General features: G+C 55.4%; 1 protein-coding gene across 3 annotated transcripts in view; it reads left to right on the top strand.

Moving 5' to 3' along the window:
* The window catches only part of PKNOX2 (PBX/knotted 1 homeobox 2), a 295550-nt gene that overhangs the window by 270805 nt on the left and 4757 nt on the right, over positions 1–19988 (top strand). For all 3 annotated transcript variants that reach the window (XM_006775070.2, XM_006775069.2, XM_015571360.1), the window contains 4 exons: positions 4189–4318; positions 4670–4767; positions 5416–5535; positions 19078–19154. In XM_006775070.2, coding sequence (XP_006775133.1) covers positions 4189–4318; positions 4670–4767; positions 5416–5535; positions 19078–19154 — 425 coding nt within the window. The remainder of the gene's footprint in view (positions 1–4188; positions 4319–4669; positions 4768–5415; positions 5536–19077; positions 19155–19988) is intronic.

Raw genomic sequence — 19988 nt, 5'->3', positions numbered from 1 at the left:
CAGTCAGTGTATGCTTAATTTCTGATGGTCCTTAATTTAAAATGGTCCTTTTCCATTTTTCTTGGAGGTTTCTAGAAGATTCTTGAGTAACTTTATAACCATGGTTTTGAACTCTATATCCAGTAGTTTGCTCTCTTCCATTTCTTTCATTTGTGACATGTTTCTTTGTCTTCGCATTTTGACTGCTTCTCAGTTTGTTTCTATGTATTGGGTAGAGCTGCTATGTCTCCTTGAGTTGGTAGAGTTGCCTTGTGTAGTAGGTGTCCTATAGGGCCTAGTGACTCAGCCTCCCCAATCACCTGAGGTGGACATTCTAGGTGCACCCTTTTGTGGGCTGTGAGCATGGTCTTGTTGTAGTTGAGACTTGATTGCTGTTGGTGTCACTGGGGGGAATTGACCTCCAGGCCAATTGGCTGTGGGGACCAGCTGCAACTACAGTGGGAGAGTTGCTGTGCAAGAGACACCCCTATGGATCAGGGCTTGCTTTGATGAGGCTTTGGTACTCACTGAATCTGCTCCTAAGGTGTCGCTTATGGATGTGTAGAGTTGTAATCTGGTATGATCTGACACTGACCACTGAGTACACTGGCTCTTGGGTCTCCAGGGAGGTGCAAAGTCAGCCACTGCCTGGGACCACCCAGCAGGAGCTACAGAGAGATCTGCAGATTCCTTCTCTTTGTATCAGGTTTGGAAGTGCCTAGATGAGGCCCAGCTGTGAAGCAAGGTAGGCTGGTGCTGGTGCTGGGTCTTGGGCCTTTTATTGATACAACTTGGGCTCCCTGACCGAGGTGCAACTTGTTTTGAGAGATTTTAGCCTGAGCAGGGAGAGGCCATTTATATGCAAAAGCTGCTGCTCACAGCTTGGGTGGGGTTATAAATTGGATGGGGTGGGGTCTCTGGGAATCACCAGGGCGGAGCAAACAGAAATGGCTGCCAGTCAGCTCTACAACCAGGGAGGTCCCAGCATAGGAACAATGATCCCGACAAGCATCTCTGTCTGGGAGTAAGCTGCCCCCAAGTTCCTGCCCAGATGCCAGGCAGTCCAGTTCCTCCTGGTATGTGTCTGTGTCCCCCAAAGCTTCACCCTGGTGCCACCTTTTTAAGAGGAATAGCTGGATCTCCAGCAGCCTCTGTGTCACTGAGCCCCAATCCGCACTGGTTTTTACAGCCCGTAGTTCTTACTGCCTGTAGGGACTTCTTTTCCCAGCTCTGGGACCCTGGGCTGGGGGTCTGGTGTGGGGCTGGGCCCCCGTGCTCTTCCAGCCTCAGAGACGATCTCCCTCCTGATTAAAAAAGCAGCACACATGGGTGCCGGACCAGCCTGTTCCGCATCTCCACACCTCCTACCGGTCTCAGTGTGCTTTCTTCTTGCCTTCTGTAGTTGTAGGACTTCCATTCAGCCAGCTTTCCAGTGGTTCTGGATGATGGTTGTTCTGTATTTTCGTTGTAATTTTGATGTGGTTGTGGGAGGCGGTGAGTACAGGCGTTTACCTACACCACCATCTTCCTTGTCTGTCGGAATATGTGGCTTTTAAGGCTCTTCCTGAGTCTAAGCTTCTGCAAGTCAGACTCGGTGTTAGACTTGAACTGCATCCGAGGGAAGGCCAAGAATTCTGTTCAAACAGTACACCCCCCTGGCTGGGAGGTGCTCACAGAGTCCCAGTAAAGGGAAGGTCAGGCAAGAGCTGCCCTCCCCTCCAAGGTCACAGCAGAGGTGAGCCAAGAATAGAAGCGAGGCTCCGACAGAGGCCCTGCCAAACCTGGTGGGTGGGGGAGGGGGAGTGACTCCAGTTCCCCAAGTGCTGCTCCTCTGGGCCTGGCACGCAGGATGGACACGCAGCTCTGAAGGAGACGCCAGGGGGTGGGGGGCTCATGGGCTGACTCGTGAGATTCATACATCAGTGCTGACCACCCCTTCCTGAGAGGCTCTGGATTTCCTGGTGCCAGGGTCTGGGAAGCAACCCCTGGGCCTTCCATACTCCTCCTGGGTCTGTTGCTGCAGGCAGGCAGTTACTGGCTAAGGTTTCCTCCAAACACGCGTCTCTCCCCCTCCACACTCTACCAGCGGCTCTCAACCTGTGGGTCGCGAACAATGAAAATACATCCTGCATATCAGATATTTACACTACGATTCATAACAGTAGCAAAATTACAGTTAGGAAGTAGCAACGAAAATAATTTTATGGTTGGGGTCACCACAACATGAGGAACTGTATTAAAGGGTCGTGGCATTAGGAAGGTTGAGAACCACTGCTGGACTGTCCCTGGAGGCTGGATGCCCAAGCTTCTCTCAGTCCTAAAACAAAAGCTAGGAAGCTGGGGTCTTTTTTTCTCCCCAATTTGAACTTTTTTTTCTTGAGGGTTTACCTGAGTCCTTGCAGCACATGCCTTAGGAATCCAGCTGTGAGCAGGGAATCCAGCTGCTGGCAGCTGGTGGGCATCTGGTTCTGTGACCGGACAATCAAGGGGTCTGGGCTGCCTGTCACTACTTGAGCCAATTAAGCAGAGAAGGGGTTGAATCGTATATGAGTGTTTATTCCAGTGATACCGGCAGCATGGGAGAGCAGCAGGTCATCCACAAAATTCTGCTCTGCAGCCCCCATAAGCCAGCTGCTTATATGGGTAGAAGGACAAGATTACAGGTTACAGGCATGGGAAAGTAGGCATGGGAGAGTCATGCAGGCTGGGGGTGGGGGAAGTGGCAGAGGCAGGCACCCCGGGACCAGATTACAGGCAATAGGGGCTGGGATTGTAAAGAGCAGGTGCCTCCAGGACTTGACTGTTTCGGCCACGAAGTTGTAAATCTTTCCATAGTGACAGGCAGTTCTCGGGACAGGAGGATGGACTGCATTCCGATGTTAGCTCCCATGTCCCAGGGCATATAACTCCCAGCCAGGTTAGAATGTGCTTTCTCTAGTCAGAACAGAACCATCATGGTTAACAGAGCATGACTAATATTTCTTGTTTTATTTCTTATAACTAATAGCTAGTCCCCAATATTACATTTCTGCCCCTAACAGTTCAAGCCCTGTTTTCAGATGAGGAGCTGTGGTTGGAGAAGCTGAGAGACCGAGGCAGGTCTTCATGGCTCCTTCCACCACACCTCTTTTGCTGCCTCTCTCACCTTCTCCAAATAAAGCCTGGAGACCCCACCTCTCACACACCCAACTTCTTCCTCACAAACTCCCCCGAGCCCAGCCACCAGGCAGGGAGGGCTCACTGCCCCTGTGCAGCCTGCAGCCCAGTCTCCTTCCCCTTCGGCCGCAATCCCTCAAGAAGTCTGAGCACTTCCTTGCTCAGCTGGTAAGTGGCAATGAGGGGAGCCAGGAGCCAGAAAAAAAAATGCTCTTTTTAGCTGCTTTGCCGCCTGCTGAAGCCAACTGCCAGAATCGTCCACTGGAAACATGAGGCTGGCAGGGGGACGACGTGGGGGAAAGGGACCCCACTTGCAGTGGGAGTCTGTGGGGCTGAGGAAGAGGAAGGAATCCATGAAATGTGCCTAGGGTTGAGGCTCCTAAGAGATGCCCTTAGGAGATGGGTAGTGAAGGGGCTAGGGTGGCTATTTTTTATTATTATCTAACAAGTAGCTCCTAGCAGCCAGGCACTGAACTCGGTGCTAAGGATACAAAGATAGAAGTGCAGAGGCCGCTTTGCGTGTGGACGTGGTGTAGTAAGTGCTGGGATTTAGGTGCTCATGGAGGTGTGGGGAGGGGCGTGTGGAGCCGACCCGGTGTGAAGGATGACTGGTGCCTCAAAGCTGCTTCCCACCCCCACTGCACACTAGAGCCACCTGGGAGCTTTTACAACCCAAACCCGGCCACACCCCTGAGCAAGCAGATCAGAATCTCGGGGGCTGGAACCCAGGCATCAGTGGTGGACACTCCAAAGGGAGGCCAAGTGGGGAATGCGAGTTCATGGTCATTTATGTCTTAGGTTTGCAGGGGAATGAGATGGCTAACTGGGTGACTGGTTGGTCGGTTGGTTGGTTGGTTGGTTGGTTGGTTGGTTTTTAATATTGAGTCTTCTTATTCACTCTTTCTAGAAGCCCTGAGAATTACCTTTCCAATTTGGGTATGGGTGGGAACAGGGAGGAGGGGAGGCAGGAGGGGGAGGGGAGAGGAGGAATTGGGTTGTGGCATCTAAGCTCTTAGCAACATTGTCATGAAACCACACCTCCCTTACTGCCAGGACCTCCTGCAGAATTCTCCCAATTCCATGTCCGGAGTCTCCAATAACCCCCAGGGGATTGTGGTCCCAGCCTCAGCGCTCCAGCAGAGCAGCATCGCCATGACAACTGTCAACTCACAAGTGGTGTCAGGTTGGTGCAGGGGACTGTGGGGACACCCCTGGGAAGAGAAAAGGTGGCCCCAAGGCGACTGCAGGGGTGAGGGGCAGGGCATTGCACAAGTGCCCCTGGAAATGGGAGAGGGGCTCCCCGCTGAGTTTCTTAGCTAGAGTTCTGTAATGTATAGATGGTTAGCACCAAGACTTCATTGTATGGTTTGGAACAAATTTGGGTCAAAGTCTCAAGAGTCCCTCAGAGACCAAGCAAGGCTATCGTCCTTTCCCCAACACATGTCCCATCCTGCCCCTTTCCACAGGGGCTGAGTACCTCCAGAGCAGGAAGTGCCCCCATGACAGGGGACCCCAAAACTGGTTGTCTCCTCAGGTGGAGCCTTATACCAGCCAGTTACCATGGTAACCTCCCAGGGTCAGGTGGTCACCCAAGCAATCCCTCAGGGAGCCATCCAGATCCAGAACACACAGGTGAGTGTGTGTCCCAGTGTGTGCACGTTTGCATGGGTGTGGGGGAGGGCAACCAAGGTCACTTACCATCTGGTAGGCACCTCACACAAGTTACTCATTTACTCCCCATTATTCTCCGAAGAGGTAGCATCACCCCCACTTTCCAGTTAAGAAGCTGGGTGCTGGAGAGGTTTTATCAACTCCTGGGATTTTGCTGCCTCCCCGTTGCATCAAAGGCTCCTCCTGTTTCTGGTCTCCACGTGGAGCCACCCTGGAGCTCAGTGAGCAGAGGGGTCCGGGGAGACCTCTCTGAGCCTCAGAGTTCTTATCCACCCAGCAGGTACTCACAGTCCTACAACCTACAGGCTGCCGTGAGGGCTCACCATGGTAACGGACAGGAAGTCACTTGGCAAACTGTAAACTCCTCCAGAAAGGCTAACTATTGGATGGTTTATGGTTTCCTCTGCCTCTTCTCTCCCCACTTCGCCACATCCCCTCTCCCTCCTTCTCCATTCTGTGAGGTGAAGGGAAAGGTGACCTCCCAGGGCCCTAGAGTGAATTGGGAAGGGGGCTGGCAGCAAGAACCTGCCATCATCACCATGGCAACAGGTCCCTAGCTGCCAGGCTGCCAGGCTGCTGATGCTGACTTTTTCTCCACGTGCCCTGAAGGTTAACCTTGACCTCACTTCCCTCCTGGACAATGAGGATAAGAAGTCCAAGAACAAGCGAGGAGTCTTGCCCAAGCACGCCACCAATATCATGCGTTCTTGGCTCTTCCAGCATCTCATGGTGAGTGTGTGTGCACTGACGGGTGGGTGGGTGCAGCAGCACCCCCAGGGCCACAGAGGGCGTGGCCTCAGAGAGAGGCTCTCTGATTGGGTATCATCTTCCAGACCCAGGTCAGAGGGAGGTTCCCGCAGGAACTCAAGCTAAGAGACTATCCCTAGTGCTTGCTGCTGCTGCCTCAGAAAAAAGGCTGAGAGGGTGTGGGACAGACATATTCTGACTTAAGTACTGGGAGTGTTCGGAACTGTTTCGTGAACAGAGTGATATTCTGTGGATGGGCTAAGCTTCCTGGTCCAGAGCCCTCCTCCCAGGCAGCACGCTCACTCTGCCCTTCTCTTAAAGGGCAAATGTTCATTCTCTGCTCTCCTGGGTCCCGGAGTCCCCACCGCCGGGGAAGCTGAGGTGTGTGTCCCCCTCCTGCCCGGAGCCCCAGCTGAGGCACAGTGCAGGGGGGCTGTGGTCGAGCCCACAGGCTCTGGAGGGGCACAGGCTGAAGTCCCGGCTTCCTCGCGTGTCCAGCTCAGCTCTGTGATACAGAGCAAAGGCTTTTATAGCCTCATGGCCACTTTCGTGAAATGGAGATAGAGCCTTGGGTTTAACTGTGTGTTTGTAAAGTGCCCACTGTGTGCACCAAGGTGGAGCCGTGTGCTTGCAGGGCTCGTTGTAATAGCGGCTTCGGTTGACTGTCAGGAATTACTTCAATGACTTTAGCCCCTAATGCCATCCCAGAGCTGTCGATACAAAGACCAGTGACTGCCTGGGCTGAGTGTGAGAGTGTGTGTGTGTGTGTGTGTGTGTGTGTGTGTGTCTGTGTGTGTCTGTGTGGGTCCAGGGTACAGAGGTGGAGTCTGTGAACATGGATGGGCTGCCAGCAGTCTGGAAGTGTGGCCTGCCAGGACATAGACACACAGATACAGGATAAACAGCAAAGTTGGGACTAGAATTATAGACATAATTTGGCCTGTGAAGTGTGGGAAGAACCAGGAGTAAGTAAGCTCTTTCTCAATCAAATGGAATCAATCCTTCCATCAAGGCACAGTTCTTCATTGAAATGGGAGGGCCTCCAAAGCCATGAGCCTGGGCCTGGCTCTCAGATTCGGGGCTCCAAGGACCTGCCTCAGAAGGGGGTGTGCATTCCAGGGCCAAGAAAACTGCCCTGGGGGCTCACTGTGGGGCTGGGGCTTGGCATCTCCCCACACATCCCCTCCCCTTGCTCCAGGGACTTGGGGTCTCCAGACAGTTTACTGAGGGAATACAGTCTGAAAACACCCCCAGGGAACAAATAGAAACCTACTTTGGAGAGAAGGGGTGGACAGCTGAGAATTAAGGTGAGAAGAGGTTGGAACAACGACCAGGGCCAGGGCCAGCCCAGGTCTCCCGGGAGCAGCCCTGATGGGAGCTGGAGCTCACAGCGATGGTAGGGCGCAAGGTCGGCCTGCCCTGGTGTCGCGCTGCCAGAGGCTGTCTGCAGCCTTGTGCTGTGGGAGGTAGGACTTCAGGGCCCAGGGTGTGGTAGAAGCTCACGGGCCAAACCTGAGCCCAGATCTAGGCCTCAGCTCTTGCTGTCCCCTGGCCACGCCCACCTCTGTGCAGGTGATGATGAAGCAATGGAAGCATTGCTGAGACTCTAGCCACTGTGGAGCTTAATGATGTCAGTTCCCCTTTTCTCCTTCCTCGCCTCCCATCCCCATGCATTTTGAAGACTGATGTGAACATACCTACAAACTCACTTCTGAGGGGGAGAAAAGGCAGGTGTAGGAGGGAGAGGAGGCTGCAATGCAGATTTCCCTGCACAGAGCCCATGCATCCAGGCCAGCACCCCTTGGGGACTCCCATCACCCACTGTGGGCACCTCCTCAGCCACCTGCCACTCCCCGTGTGCAGCTCATGAGACTGGAGGGCCATCTTCTGAGTCCCTCCTGGCTGGGCCTCCCCTCTGACCTCGGTCCATGTCCTCCCCTCTCACCCCTCCCTGCTGAGCCTCCTCTTTAGTTCACGGTCTTTTCTTTCCATTTCCACCAGATGGGATAGCAGAGGAAGGTCAAGGTGGACAGGGAGAGGGTGCTCTGCGCACAAAGCAGGAGGGAGGAGGAACCGGGGGCGTGGGGGGCCTCCCCCAAAGGGACCTGGGACAGTGGGAGGACTTGTTGAAAAGCATGAGTAAGCTTTTTCTGCCCACACCCTCCCACACCCTGGACCCTCTCCAGCGCAGAGTGCACACAAGCGCAGGTGCTATTAATAAAGCACTTAACCCTGGCAAAGTCCTCCCCCGTTAATGCCTCCTCGTAGCAGCCATCGGCAGAGGACAAGGGAGTGACCGCTGGGCCTTGTGGAGGAGGGGAGGAGTCCAGCCTGTGGGGACACGGCCGAACACAGCTGGCCTCACAGGCCGAGGCTGGCCCACGGATCAGCCTGGCCACCCAGACGCAGGTGGGCCCGCACCCCAACGGCAGCTCAGGAGAGGGGCTGTGAGGTGCTTGGTATTGGGGCACAGTGGAGAGGAGACAGGCTGTGCAGCCAGGCAGACAGGGTGTGAACCGAGGCTTTCCCACTAGCTGTGCCGTCGCTCTGGGTCTATTTCTCTGAAAAAGGAAGATGATACCCTTTTCTATGGCTGTGAACGTTAAATGAGATAACATACATTTACGGCACCCCAACGGCAGCTCAGGAGAGGGGCTGTGTGGTGCTTGGTATTGGGGCACAGTGCAGAGAAGACAGGCTGTGCGGCCAGGCAGACAGGTGTGAACTGAGGCATTCCCACTAGCTGTGCCGTTGCTCTGGGTCTATTTCTCTGAAAAAGGGAGATGATACCCTTTTCTATGGCTATGAACGTTAAATGAGATAACATACATTTACGTGCAATGCCTGACACAGTCACATTTAAGAAACGGTAGTTCCCTCTCAACTTGCTAGAACAGTGCACAAGTTTTGGAGGCGAAGGCCCCACATTTTGTGAATCAATTAGAGGCAGGTGGCTGACCTGAGTCTGATCTGTAACACCTGCTGAGTTCACCATCCAGTGACTCTGAGAATAGACGGACTAATGCCGCTGCTTGCCTGTCCTGTGTGGACGTGTGTGTCAGTCTCCGCGTCTTAGGTCTCTGACTCGGTAGTAAACGCTGCAGAACAGGGAGTGGACATTACTCCTCTCCTGTGGCCCGAAGGCGCTGGCTCCCACGGTGTCCTGCTCCCAGAAGGGCTTGGGGAGATCTAGGTTCTACTACACAGTCAGCTCCTTCTTTCTTCTCAGTGTGCAGGGGGCACTGTGCGTTTGCAAGGGCGGGGATGTCCTGAAGCTGCCCCCAAGCTCATCAGATCACTAAGTCTCTCTGTTTTCACTGTTGCTTTGGAGAACAACCCTGAGACTGGTTCTGGGGAGATGCAGCTCCGTTTTAGGAAAGAGGGTAGAAAAGGTACAAAAAGGGCAAAAATCAATATAGGGGTGTTCTTATTCTAGTGCAGTAGGGACCACAAATATGTCGACTGGTTCACTGGAAATGCTGGTTGAAGAAAGAAACAACCACTGGAAAGACACATTTTTAGTTTAAAATATATACATTTCTTTATTTTAAAAGACATACATATATTTTATATGGAACCAAGATCTTTTTCTAATGAAAATTTGTCATTTTACTTGCATGAACCTCTCCTGTAATATAACATCTATAAATTCCATCTTTATTTAAAATGGAATAAGAATTTTGACATTTGGGAAGTAATCTAGCTGCCGGATCTTCCTGGATTTTTATTGTGTATTCCAGTTTTTTAACATCTGCCTCGCTGCACCTTACTGTGTGGTGTTTCTAATCGAATTTGAGTCATGAGTCTTTCCAGAGCACTCCATTTAGGGATTTTTGGGTGTGTGTGTGTACGTGTGTGTGGTGGTGTTTTTTCTTAGTAACAATAACTCTTTCTTTTTGCACTCATATTTCATTGATTTGCAGAATGGGTGATTACATTGCATGGTTACACCAGCATATGTAACGGGCACACACCAATTTCGTACAAACGCCGCTGACTTCCTGATAAGCAGATAAATTCGCCGACGAACATCCTGCAAAGTAGCTTGTGTATCTCGAGCATGCAGGGCAGCGGGGGCAGCGGTTCTGCTGGTTTGCAGCAGACATGGGGGCCTTGTACAACCTGAAACGTGGCTAACGGACATCGGGTCTCAGAACCTCTGTAGCCAATGCTGGTTCCCTGCTGTCTTCTTTCTCTGGCGGAAGTCAGTTCTCTCTGACCTGTGTCGTCTTGTCGTGGCCACTGTTCCGTGGCATTAGCAGCTACGGAAATGTATTCCGATGATAGGATGCTCCTGGGAAGGAGACTACGCCCTGGCCTTTTTGCTGTTAGGATGGTGTCATCCATTAGCTGCCGTGCTGCTGGCCCCTGAAGCACCCAGTGATGTTTCTTCTATTGCATTTTGGCTGGAAGAGGCTAGACTCCTACTGGAAGCAGTGGCTCCCTAGAAAGCCAGAGCGGGTGAGAAACCCAGCAGAGGGCCCGCTCTGGGATGGGGGGGGCGGTGAAGGCTGCACTTCCTCCCCAGCTTCTGGCCTGTCCCCCACCCCGGATCCCAGCCTCCCCCTGCCCTGCCAGGTGATTCCGCTCATTTCCACCCAAAATATGGCTGTTTTCTGGGTTGTAGCCCCCCCACCCCAGCACATGAGCAGCTTTACAGAATCTTCTGTGTGGGAAGAGGGTGGACCAGCCCCAGCAGGCCCCACCCATAGAAGGAGCCGCCTGGCATTGGCCACCGCAGTGCACCCGGCCTCTGCTAGCATCTTCACGCATCATCTCAGGACCCCCAGCCCCGCAGGAGGTGGTCACCGCCATTATCCACATTTTACAAATAACGAAACTAGTCTCAAGGAAGGCACCACATGCCCCATGGCCCCGCAGGATTTGAACCCAGGTCTGTGTAACTCGAGGCTCTGCTTTCTTGCCCACTGGGCTGTACAGCTTCCACAGTGACCCAGGAACCCACGGCATCTCTGAGCTCCCAGCAGGTGAAGAAGGGGACCCCAGCTTTCAGCTGAGGCACAGAGCCTGGTCTGGGAGAGGTGGGGGTTTTATATGCCCCGCCCTAGTGCCAGATCCCCAGAGATTGCCCTGTAGTCCCTTCCTGTCTTCTCCCTTCCCATCCATCACATTCGCAAGCCTGGTCAGCACCCAGCCAGGGCCACAGTCTACTCTGCTGGCTGCTGTCCACCCCCACATCTTGTGGGGGGAGGCTCTTCATTGGCCGTGCTGTGCCGAGGCCTGGCCCAGGCCCCCCTGAGCCCTCTGTCATCACAAGAGCCAAAGGCAGGAAAAGCACCAGGCGGCTTCCCTGTGTGATTCTTTTATTGAAATATAATTCACACACCATAAAACCCACACTCTTACACTGCACCCTTCGGAGCTTTGTGGTATATTTACAGACTTGTGTCATCACCGCCACCATCTATTCCAGAATATTTCCTCGTCCCGGAGAGAAATCGGTACCATTAGCATCACTCCCCAGCCCCAGAAGTGCACTTTCTGTCTCTACGGACCGGCCTATTTCGGATATTCCGCATGAACGGAATCATATAATTGGGGGATTTTGTGATGGTTCTGTCCCTTGACGTAACGTTTTCACGGCTCACCCGTCTTGTGATACGTATCAGCGCTTCATCCCATGTGATAGCTGACCCGTGCGCCAGAGCTTGAATGGACCACGGCTGGTTCATCCACCCATCCGCTGATGGGCAGTGGCTCGTTCCTACTTTCTGGCTTCTGAGTAACGCTGCTGTGAGCACTCAGAGGCTGCCCAGGATTCTGAGCCTGTCCCAGTCTTAGAGACTGACAGACCCCCAGATCCCTCGCCCACAGCGCCAGAGCCCCACGAGCTGGGCTCACCCCTGAGGGGACACGGGGCTGCTGCACGCCCAGTACAGCCCGGGCCCTGCACGCGGGCTCCCAGTCACGGAGGTGTGAGGAGGTGGACTCTAGCAGCTGCCTCTGCACCGTGCTGTTGCGTCCGATCATTCTGCAGACAGGCCTCACGTGTCTGCCACCTTCGCTGCGCCTCGCCTACGTTCTAAGGGAGTTAAACCTTCATCTCCGTCGGAGACCCGGTTACAGCATCCATCCGTCGGTCTCTTACAAACAAATACAGTGCGGTAGGAGGAGAGGACCTGGTACCCGGAGGCAGGATCTGGAGTTGAGTTTCACTGCCCCATCCACCTGCCAGGGGACCTGGGCCTCAGTCTCCTCTGCTGTAAAATGGGGTCTCAGCCTGCAGCTCATAGCACTGTTGTGAAGATAGAATGAGATGTGGTAGGAAAGCCTCTGTCCGGATACCCACACAGCCATCGCTGCAGCTGCCTCCAGTCTCACTCCGGGACCTCTTCATCAGCCCTGCCTTGGAAAAGGCGGAGAGAAACCCTGACACTTCTAGAGAATCTGGGAAGGAAACAGTACGAAAAGCTTGAGAAGCAAGAAAATGGCTTTGGGAGACGGAACCATTCTTGATCCAAAATAGCTTGCCTGCTGCTTTCTCCTTAGACGTTGTCACACTCCCTCTCTAAGGCCTCACTCAGCAGAGATCTGTTTAAAATTGTAAAATCCCTTCCAAAGCAGATGCCTCAGGGCGTCCAGGAGGCCATCGCTCATTCACAGCTTAGTGTGAATTAGTCCAAAGCTCGCCTTTCTACTCACACTCAGCTGGGACCAGCCTCATGGGAAGCCGCCAGCCTAGAAGACTGGAACTTATTTTACTGGCTGCAGGGCTTTTTGAGAAGACGAGCCAGGATGGGGTGGCAGAGGAAGGGTTTCTGGCAGTTCTTCTCCCCACGCCCCAGGCCCCTGACCTTGCTGAGAATCTGACAAAAGCTTTGTCTGCATCATCACAAACCTAGTTCCAGAGAGTAGACCCTGAGGTCCCAGAAGCCAGAGGCCTCAGACTCAGAATGCTGATGTCAGACAACACAGGCCCGTGAGAGAGAGGTGCATGGAGGGGGTGGGGAGGCCTGGCCTCGGCCTCCAGGGCATGTGCAGCAGGGAGACAGGTGTTAACAGGGTTTGCTGCAGGAGCTGGGATGTGGGCTGCGTGTGCCTGGAAGGGGGGCGAGGGTTCGGGATTGGGAGGGAAGAGGAGGAGGGGGAATCGTTTGGATTCGAATTACTCCTGACAGATCATCAATTTCCCTGACTGGCCTGCAGTTCCTTCTGGCCAAAGGGACCGAGCTCTCCTCCCAGTTGTGAGATGACGTCGTCTTATCCCCTTATTCTCCTTGTGTGCTTGGGGAACCTGCGGCACCTCGGCCTGGGCTGTGACGGCTGCCTCTCCGGGCAGAGCAGCTCAGGCGCCCTCACCTGTGGAGCTTGGGTGGGAGGCACACCTGGAGGCTGGGAGTGAGGCTGCCTTCCCCTGTCAGTGCTCGGGGAGCTTTAGGTCCTGGATTTCTGCCTGGAACACATCAGGACGTAGGGAGAACAGACCCTGGAAGCTGCCCTCCGACTCCGCCCTAAGGCAGCCGCAGTCCAGGGCATGCGCCACAGTGGCCGCTGTCGCAACAGAAGGCCCAGGGAAGGAGACAAGATTGGGGTCTCCACCAAAGACCAGGTCAGGATGTCAGAGGCCAGTCAGCTCCAGGGTTGGATGGAGCTGAGCTAAAGAGGGGTGTGGGAGACTGTGGCTTGTGTTGAGCCCCAGAACACTCCACGGGAGCCTGCAGCTCAGATTCCCCCCGGAAAACATGGCCAGGGGAGATTTCCAACCACAAAGCACCCCTGAGAAGCCTGCAGCCCATGTTAGGAGGAAATGCCCCCATTATATGACCCAGGTTAGAAAGAAATGCCCCATCATGTGACCCAGGTTAGGAGGAAACACTCCGATCATGTGCACAGGGCCTGGAGCGGTCCAGCGAACAGGAAGGGACACCATCTGCAGAAGGGGCACCCTCATTCACGTGCCGAAGGGCTGCTGGGGCTCCTGGCACCTGTCCGGAAAGTGACCTGTGACCTTTACAGAGATGGAGCCACGTGCCCCAGCGGCAGGCTTATCTTCTTTGTTACTTAACAAACACTCGGAGAGTGTGCCGGACAGCATCCTAAGCACCTTACCAGTAATAACTCATTTCATCTTTACTACGGCCCTGAGGTAGGTAGAATTCTTCCCCCATTTTACCGGGGAGGAAAGAAAAAGGAGGCGAAGGCCTCAAGCTGGTGAGAGACCAGGATGCAAAGCCGGCAGGTGGGCCCTGAGTCCATGTTCTCGCCTGCTTCTCCCTGCTCCCTCCCAGGCTCCTCCCGAGAGCTGTGTAGTGTGCCCCCCCCACCCCGAATACTCATGAAACAACCCAGCGGGTGCAGCACTTTTACCAAGTCAGCCAGTGGGACTCTGGGTGGGACCCCGGCCGGGCTCCCCACCCCCTCACACCACAGACACACAAAGGAACGGTGACAAGTGCCAGTGACGCCTTAGGTCCCTATCAGTCATTCAACAGAGACAGCGAACCCTTCACCTGTGCAGGCATGTTCCCCCGCCGATGAGGGGGGTGGAAAGGCAGGTGTGGTCCCTTCTCCCAAACGCTTGCAGCCTGTCTCACTGGGTGACAGAACTAAACCATCTGTGGGAGGCTGAGCAGGGCGGGCTCCGAGCTCCTGGGACGGGCATCAGGACGAGCCCACGGGGTTGGGAGCGGGTTAAGAAGACACCATCTTGCCTTAGGGTGAGGATGGTTGAAATAGGCTGAGGGAGGAGAGCAGCTTTGAGATTACAGGAGGGTGAAGAAGGGGAAGATGGTAGATTTTTATAAGGGAAAACTAGACAGCAGTGAAAATGGACAGCTGTAGTGACACAAAAATACCAAACATGGATCTCGCGGCTACACTGTGGAGTGAGAGATACACGCTATATGATTCATTTATAGGGTCCAAAAACCAAACCATACTGTGTAAGGATGTAACATGGACACTAAAACCATAAAGACAAGCAAGGATGTAAGTACCATAAAAACCAGTTATCGTTGGGGGTAGTGATGGGGGGCGGGGTCGCGAAAGGGGCTCCGGGTGCTGACAGGGCCCTAGTGTTTGACCTGGGCGGTGGTCACATGGGTGTTTGTGATGATACATGAAGCTACACGTTCTAGTTCTTTGTGCTCCTCTGTGTGTGCACAGGTCGGGGGGAGAGGAGTAAGAGCCAATGAAAGGAGCTCTGAGCTAGGGCGGCTGCAGGAAGAAGGCACTCCTTGTGCTCCTCTCCATTCTAAAGGCTGTTTTGTCCATTTCAGCATCTCTGAACCAGGGTGCACCTGCTGTTGATGATGAAATGTGGGCTGTTTCGGGGCCTCGCCATCCTGCTGCCCCCTCTGGTTGGCCTCTGAGCCTCTAGAGCCATGTAGAGCCGACACCATGGGCCTCAGGCCTCGCCCACAGGGACCAGCGAGAGGGTGCGGCTGGCCCTGGGCGACGCTGGGCACCGGGAACGGGAAGGGAAAGCTGGCCCTGTCCTGCTCCACAGCCAGCTTGGGGCCGAGGAGGCTCCTTCCCGGGCTGTGTCCCGTGGTCACCTGGCCGGCCTTGTGCTTATCGGCATGGGTAGGGGGAGGGAGGACAATCTCGGGGTGGCTCTCAGTGACAGCATTCGCCTGGCCCCTCTCCACCAGCCCTGGCCAAGCCTCCTTCCGACCCAGGGCCCCACGGAACCCATTCTTCAAACCAAAAGACGCCTCAGCTTCAGCTGAGCCCGGAGACTGTGGCTATGGGCTGCGAAGGGAGGTGTCAGAGGGAGGCAGGGACCATCGGGGTTAGATTCCCAAGGACATTCCTGATGGCATCTGGTGCCATCAGCGCCTCCCTATGTAATGCCTATGTAATGCCTTCTCTGGAGACTCAACATTCATGGAGGGTAGGATGTCTGGGAGGCATTGCTACACCGTATGGAGTGAGCCCATGGAGCCACCCCCACGCCTTCATTATTTTGCATCTACTCGGAGGAAACTAAGACATCAAACAACCGATCGCCAAGGTCACACCGCGGATGAGTGGTGGGCAGGACTGACCCCTCCAGGGCCATCCCCTGAGCCACCGGGCAGCAGTCCTAGTCACCTAGTCACGCATGGCCCCACGCGGCCCTGAGGGGGAGCTGTCCTTTCCTCGCTTGTCTGTGCCTTTCCAAGGAGGAATTACCTACTTCCAGAGGCCACTGCCTGCGCCTCCCTCCCGGGTCCCCCCAGGTAGCCCCGAGAGTAGCCACGCGGCGAGGCGGCCCCCAGTCTCACTGGATGCCTGCCCTGTCCTTGGCCCCGAGTCCTTCCAGTTGTGCTAAAAGTAGCATGGCCAGGCCCAGGTCTGCTCGGGGCCAGGCTATTTTGATTGTGTCCTCAGGAACCATCCCCTGCTGATGGGGGGGAGGGGGTGGAAAGGCAGGTGTGGTCCCTTCTCTCAAACACTGGCAGCCTGTCTCTCTGGGGCAACAGAACTAAACCATCTGTGGGAGGCTGAGCAGGGCGGGCTCCGAGCTCCTGGGACGGGCATCAGGACAAGCCCCTCCCAGGAGCTGATACAGCGTGCGTCTTTCACTCCACAGTGTAGCCGTGAGGTTCGTGGTTGGTATTTTTGTGTAACTACAGCCGTCCATTTTCACTGCTGTCTAGTCTTCCCCGTCACACCCTCCTGTCATCTCAAAGCCGCTCTCCGCCCTCTGGGCGCTATTTCAACCATCCTCACCCCAAGGCAAGATGGTGTCTTCTTAACCCGCTCCCGGGACCCATCAGATGTGGCGCCAGGAATGTTCCAGTGCACACGCCTGTCCCCCAAGCTGCACAGCTGCTGCCCCCCACCCCACGGCCTCCATCACGTGCCCCCTGAGATATTGGCTCCTGGAGAGAGGGGGGCGCTGGGACCTGCGCACTCATTGGACAAGGGGTTAGCATCCTCATCCACCAGCCGGCTTCCGTGATGCTCCGCTTGGCTCTCTCCATGTAGCGGGAACGTGTTCGTCTGGGTTTATGACACCCACGCGCACGGAGGCCACACCAGAAGCCGCCTCAGAGACAGCAAACACTACTTCCGTGGGGGCTGAGAAAGCTCCTTCTCTGGGGGTGCTTACAGTGGAAGAGACTCGCATCTGGCTGGCTTATAGGGGTCCCAGTGCAGGGCTCCCGCCCCCAGGGCCCACCCCTCCTTCACTGGGAGGGCCTGGTCCTTCTTCAGAGTCCACGGCAGGCCCACCTCCAGGGGTGGAGCGGGGCGCGGGTGGGGGAGCCCTCCCGACCAATCAGCCCCACCCCCGTCTCTCACCACCGAGTGGACTTACACCTGCCCTTTAATAAAGAGGTTTCCTCTCACCCAGCGCCCTCCCCTCTCAGCTCCGAGCTCATGTCAGGCACCTTTCACTAGCGGACGCCCAGGCGGCGGCTTCCCAGCACCTGTAGGTGGTGAACAGGCGCGGCCGGCTCCGCCAAGGAAATAAGTTGGCCATCGTTTGGGGGTTGGGTCACTCATCTGTTCAATACCCGGCATCGAACATCTCCCTGCCTGCTGCTGGTCTGCACCCTGGAGACACAGTATCTGATGAGACTGGGCCCCGCCTGGGGTCCTTCCCGGGTTGTCACGTAGTGGGCTGTGCAGTCATTCACCTGCAGTGAGGCCAGCTTTGCCCCAGGGGATTGCCACGGCCTCCCCAAGGATTTCATCCGTGACGGGTCTTCGCTCATGCAGGGAACGTGGGGGGAAAGAGCATCCAGAAAGGGAACAGCATGTGCAAAGGCATGGAGGCACGGAAGGGCCTCGTGGGGCCCAAGAAAGCTAATTAGCTTTGCTGTGTTCTCAGACCGGCTGGCCATGGGCAGCTTGGCTCCTTGGTGAGAGGGATGGGAGCTCCGTGGGGCAGGGAGCAGGGTGTGGGCACCACCCCTTCCCCAGAAGGTGTGGGTGCACAGACCCTCTGCCGCTCTGCCTCCTGTGGCTGCAGTCTCTCCTCCCAGCCTCCCATCGGGAGGAGACTGGCTCCTTACCACGGAGGTGCTTTCCTTCTGTTAGAATCTTAACGTTGCACCAGCCACAGGCCCGGTGCCCCGGCTGGCATCGGAGGTGTGAATTAAACAAAGCAGGGTTCTGATGACTTGGGCCAGGCTGCTTCCTTTGTCACCGATAATGAGGGCGCTCCCCAGGCAGATCATAAACTCATTCCCTAGAGCCCTTCAAGCACCTTGCTGACATCATCCAATAATAACAGCATGAGGAGCCCCTCTTACTGAGCTGTACAATTTCACTTACTCGTTAGATGACTTTGTACGTGGCATGCCTGCGCTCACAGCTAGTCAAAAGCCGGGATTTGGGTCCCAGTCTTTGGGGCTTTAGGAAGCCCAAACACCACTCTGGCCGGCTTCGCCCTCTGCCCTAGGAGCCCCCCAATCGCCTCTGGCTTCCAGGGCAAGGCTCTGATCCACTCGGACACTCACCGCACCTTTATTCCAGGTGCCTGGTGCACAGGCCTGAAAAGACACAGAGACCCAGCTATCACGTGGTTCTCCGCCCAGGGAGCTGGAAGGACCCCTTCCCGCTGCCCCTCAAAACGCCCATTGTTTAGCGAGACCTGTTCAGCTTCCCCAGCCTCTGGCCGACACCCTCGCTCCTTAGCCTCCACGGCACTCATTTCCCAAACCACAGCACCTGTGGCTTTGTCTCTGCCGCTCAGCAGTCCCTGCTGTGTCGTCGGCAGGTGGAAGGTGAGTTAATAAGACACGGTCTCTGCCAGTGTGTGAGAGACACATGTGGTCGGGGCACGGGCTGGAGAGCTCAGGGATGGCACAGACACTGCACCCCTTCTTCCCCCCACCCCCAGCCACCAACTCGACCTTGTCAAATGGCATCATGAGTGATGCGAGGGAAACGACTCAACTCAGAAGGGCTGCGTAGCAAACTGCAGGGAACACAGCGCAGGGCGCACGGGAGAAGCCGTTCAGCGCTTCGCCCGCAGTGTGGGAAGGCGGCACCGAATGGCTGCCTTACACAGTCTGGGTGTGATGCTTAGTAAAGGAAAGTAAGTGCGTGAAGACTTACAGGCTAGGACGTATTACACGAGCAGGGATGTCGCTCTATGTATCTCCTGCTTCCTAGGATGCCTGGCATGAATCTGGGCGCACAGTGGGTATACAGCACATGTCAGTTAACTTACATGGAGTTGATTCACTCACCCCATTTGCCAGCTCTGATAGTCCTGTGGCTTTCAATGCCACTGCGTCTCCACACTGGCAATGCCTGCCCTGCCGCTGGGGGTCGGGGAGGACCAGGTGCGGAGGATGTAGACTGCCTTGGAGGCTATTAACATATATAACGGTCCCGTTATGGGGGTCTGAGTTGAGGCTGGGGCCCCTCATTGTGGAGCCAAAGGCATGGAGCAGCCACTCTCCAAGCCATAAGCCCCTTCTTTTGGGGAAATAAACATTACACTTTCTCCAGTTTGGGCTTCCAAACCACAGGCCCAGAATAGTGCCTGACACAGGCATGGTCCCTAAGGGGCCCAGGCCGCCACAGGCCCACCCCTCACTAGCCCTTCACCTCTCATTTCAGCATCCCTACCCCACGGAGGATGAGAAAAGGCAGATCGCGGCCCAGACAAACCTCACCCTCTTGCAAGTCAATAACTGGTGAGTTAGCATCGTCCACCCACAGGCCCTCAGATGCAGAGGCCACTTACTTGGCACGGGAATGCGCAGCCTGGAGGAGAGACGGAATGCCTAGTCCTGCCTCAGTCACAGCCACCACGCCAGTCCTCCCATTTGGACTGGCAGCAGAAAGCCAGCATCAGCACAGGCCCGATCGCTTCATTTGCAGCTGCTTAGCGCCCTCTGCTGGGAAACTGTGCTGCAAACATCACTGGACAGAAAACCCAGCCCCAGCTGCACTGCAGACACACACAGGTGCCTGCAGCCAAGGACTGCAGGGGCCACCAGTGGTCACCTGGTCTGCCCCCACCTATGTGAGCTTAACTAAAATGTTCTGCAGTGCGTGGGGGGAAGGAGGAGGAAGTGTCAGCCGTCCTGACAGCACAGGGGCCTCAGCTTCCCCTTCTCTGTGTCGGGCTGGGCTATCAGAAATCTGAGAGGGGGTGGGTATCTGGCTGGATGGGAGTACACACAGGATTGGGCTCCCTGATCCAAGCCCTCAGTCCTCGGAGAGAAGTCAGAGGTTAGTGCCTTTGACTAAGGGGGCTCTTCCGTCCTCTGTTCAACCCTGACAGGTATGAGTAAAGATTTCTGACCCTCACGCGTCCATCCCATGCTGCCTTCTGGTTACCAAGCGATTCCATGAGTCCTGGGGGCCCAGGGCCTTTTACCAGCTGGGCTTTCACCCCCAATCAGACCCCAGTCTGTCCTGTACAGTGGATCGGCTGCTGAGTCTGGAAGGAGCTTAGCCCCCTCTGCACGCACACACGCGCGCGCGCGCACACACACACACACACACACACACGCACGCACACC

Source organism: Myotis davidii, unplaced genomic scaffold (assembly GCF_000327345.1).
Source record: "Myotis davidii unplaced genomic scaffold, ASM32734v1 scaffold148, whole genome shotgun sequence".
NCBI classification, from domain to species: Eukaryota; Metazoa; Chordata; class Mammalia; order Chiroptera; family Vespertilionidae; genus Myotis; species Myotis davidii.
Note: the sequence above shows the minus strand (reverse complement) of the source record. Positions and strands in the feature narration are given on the sequence as shown.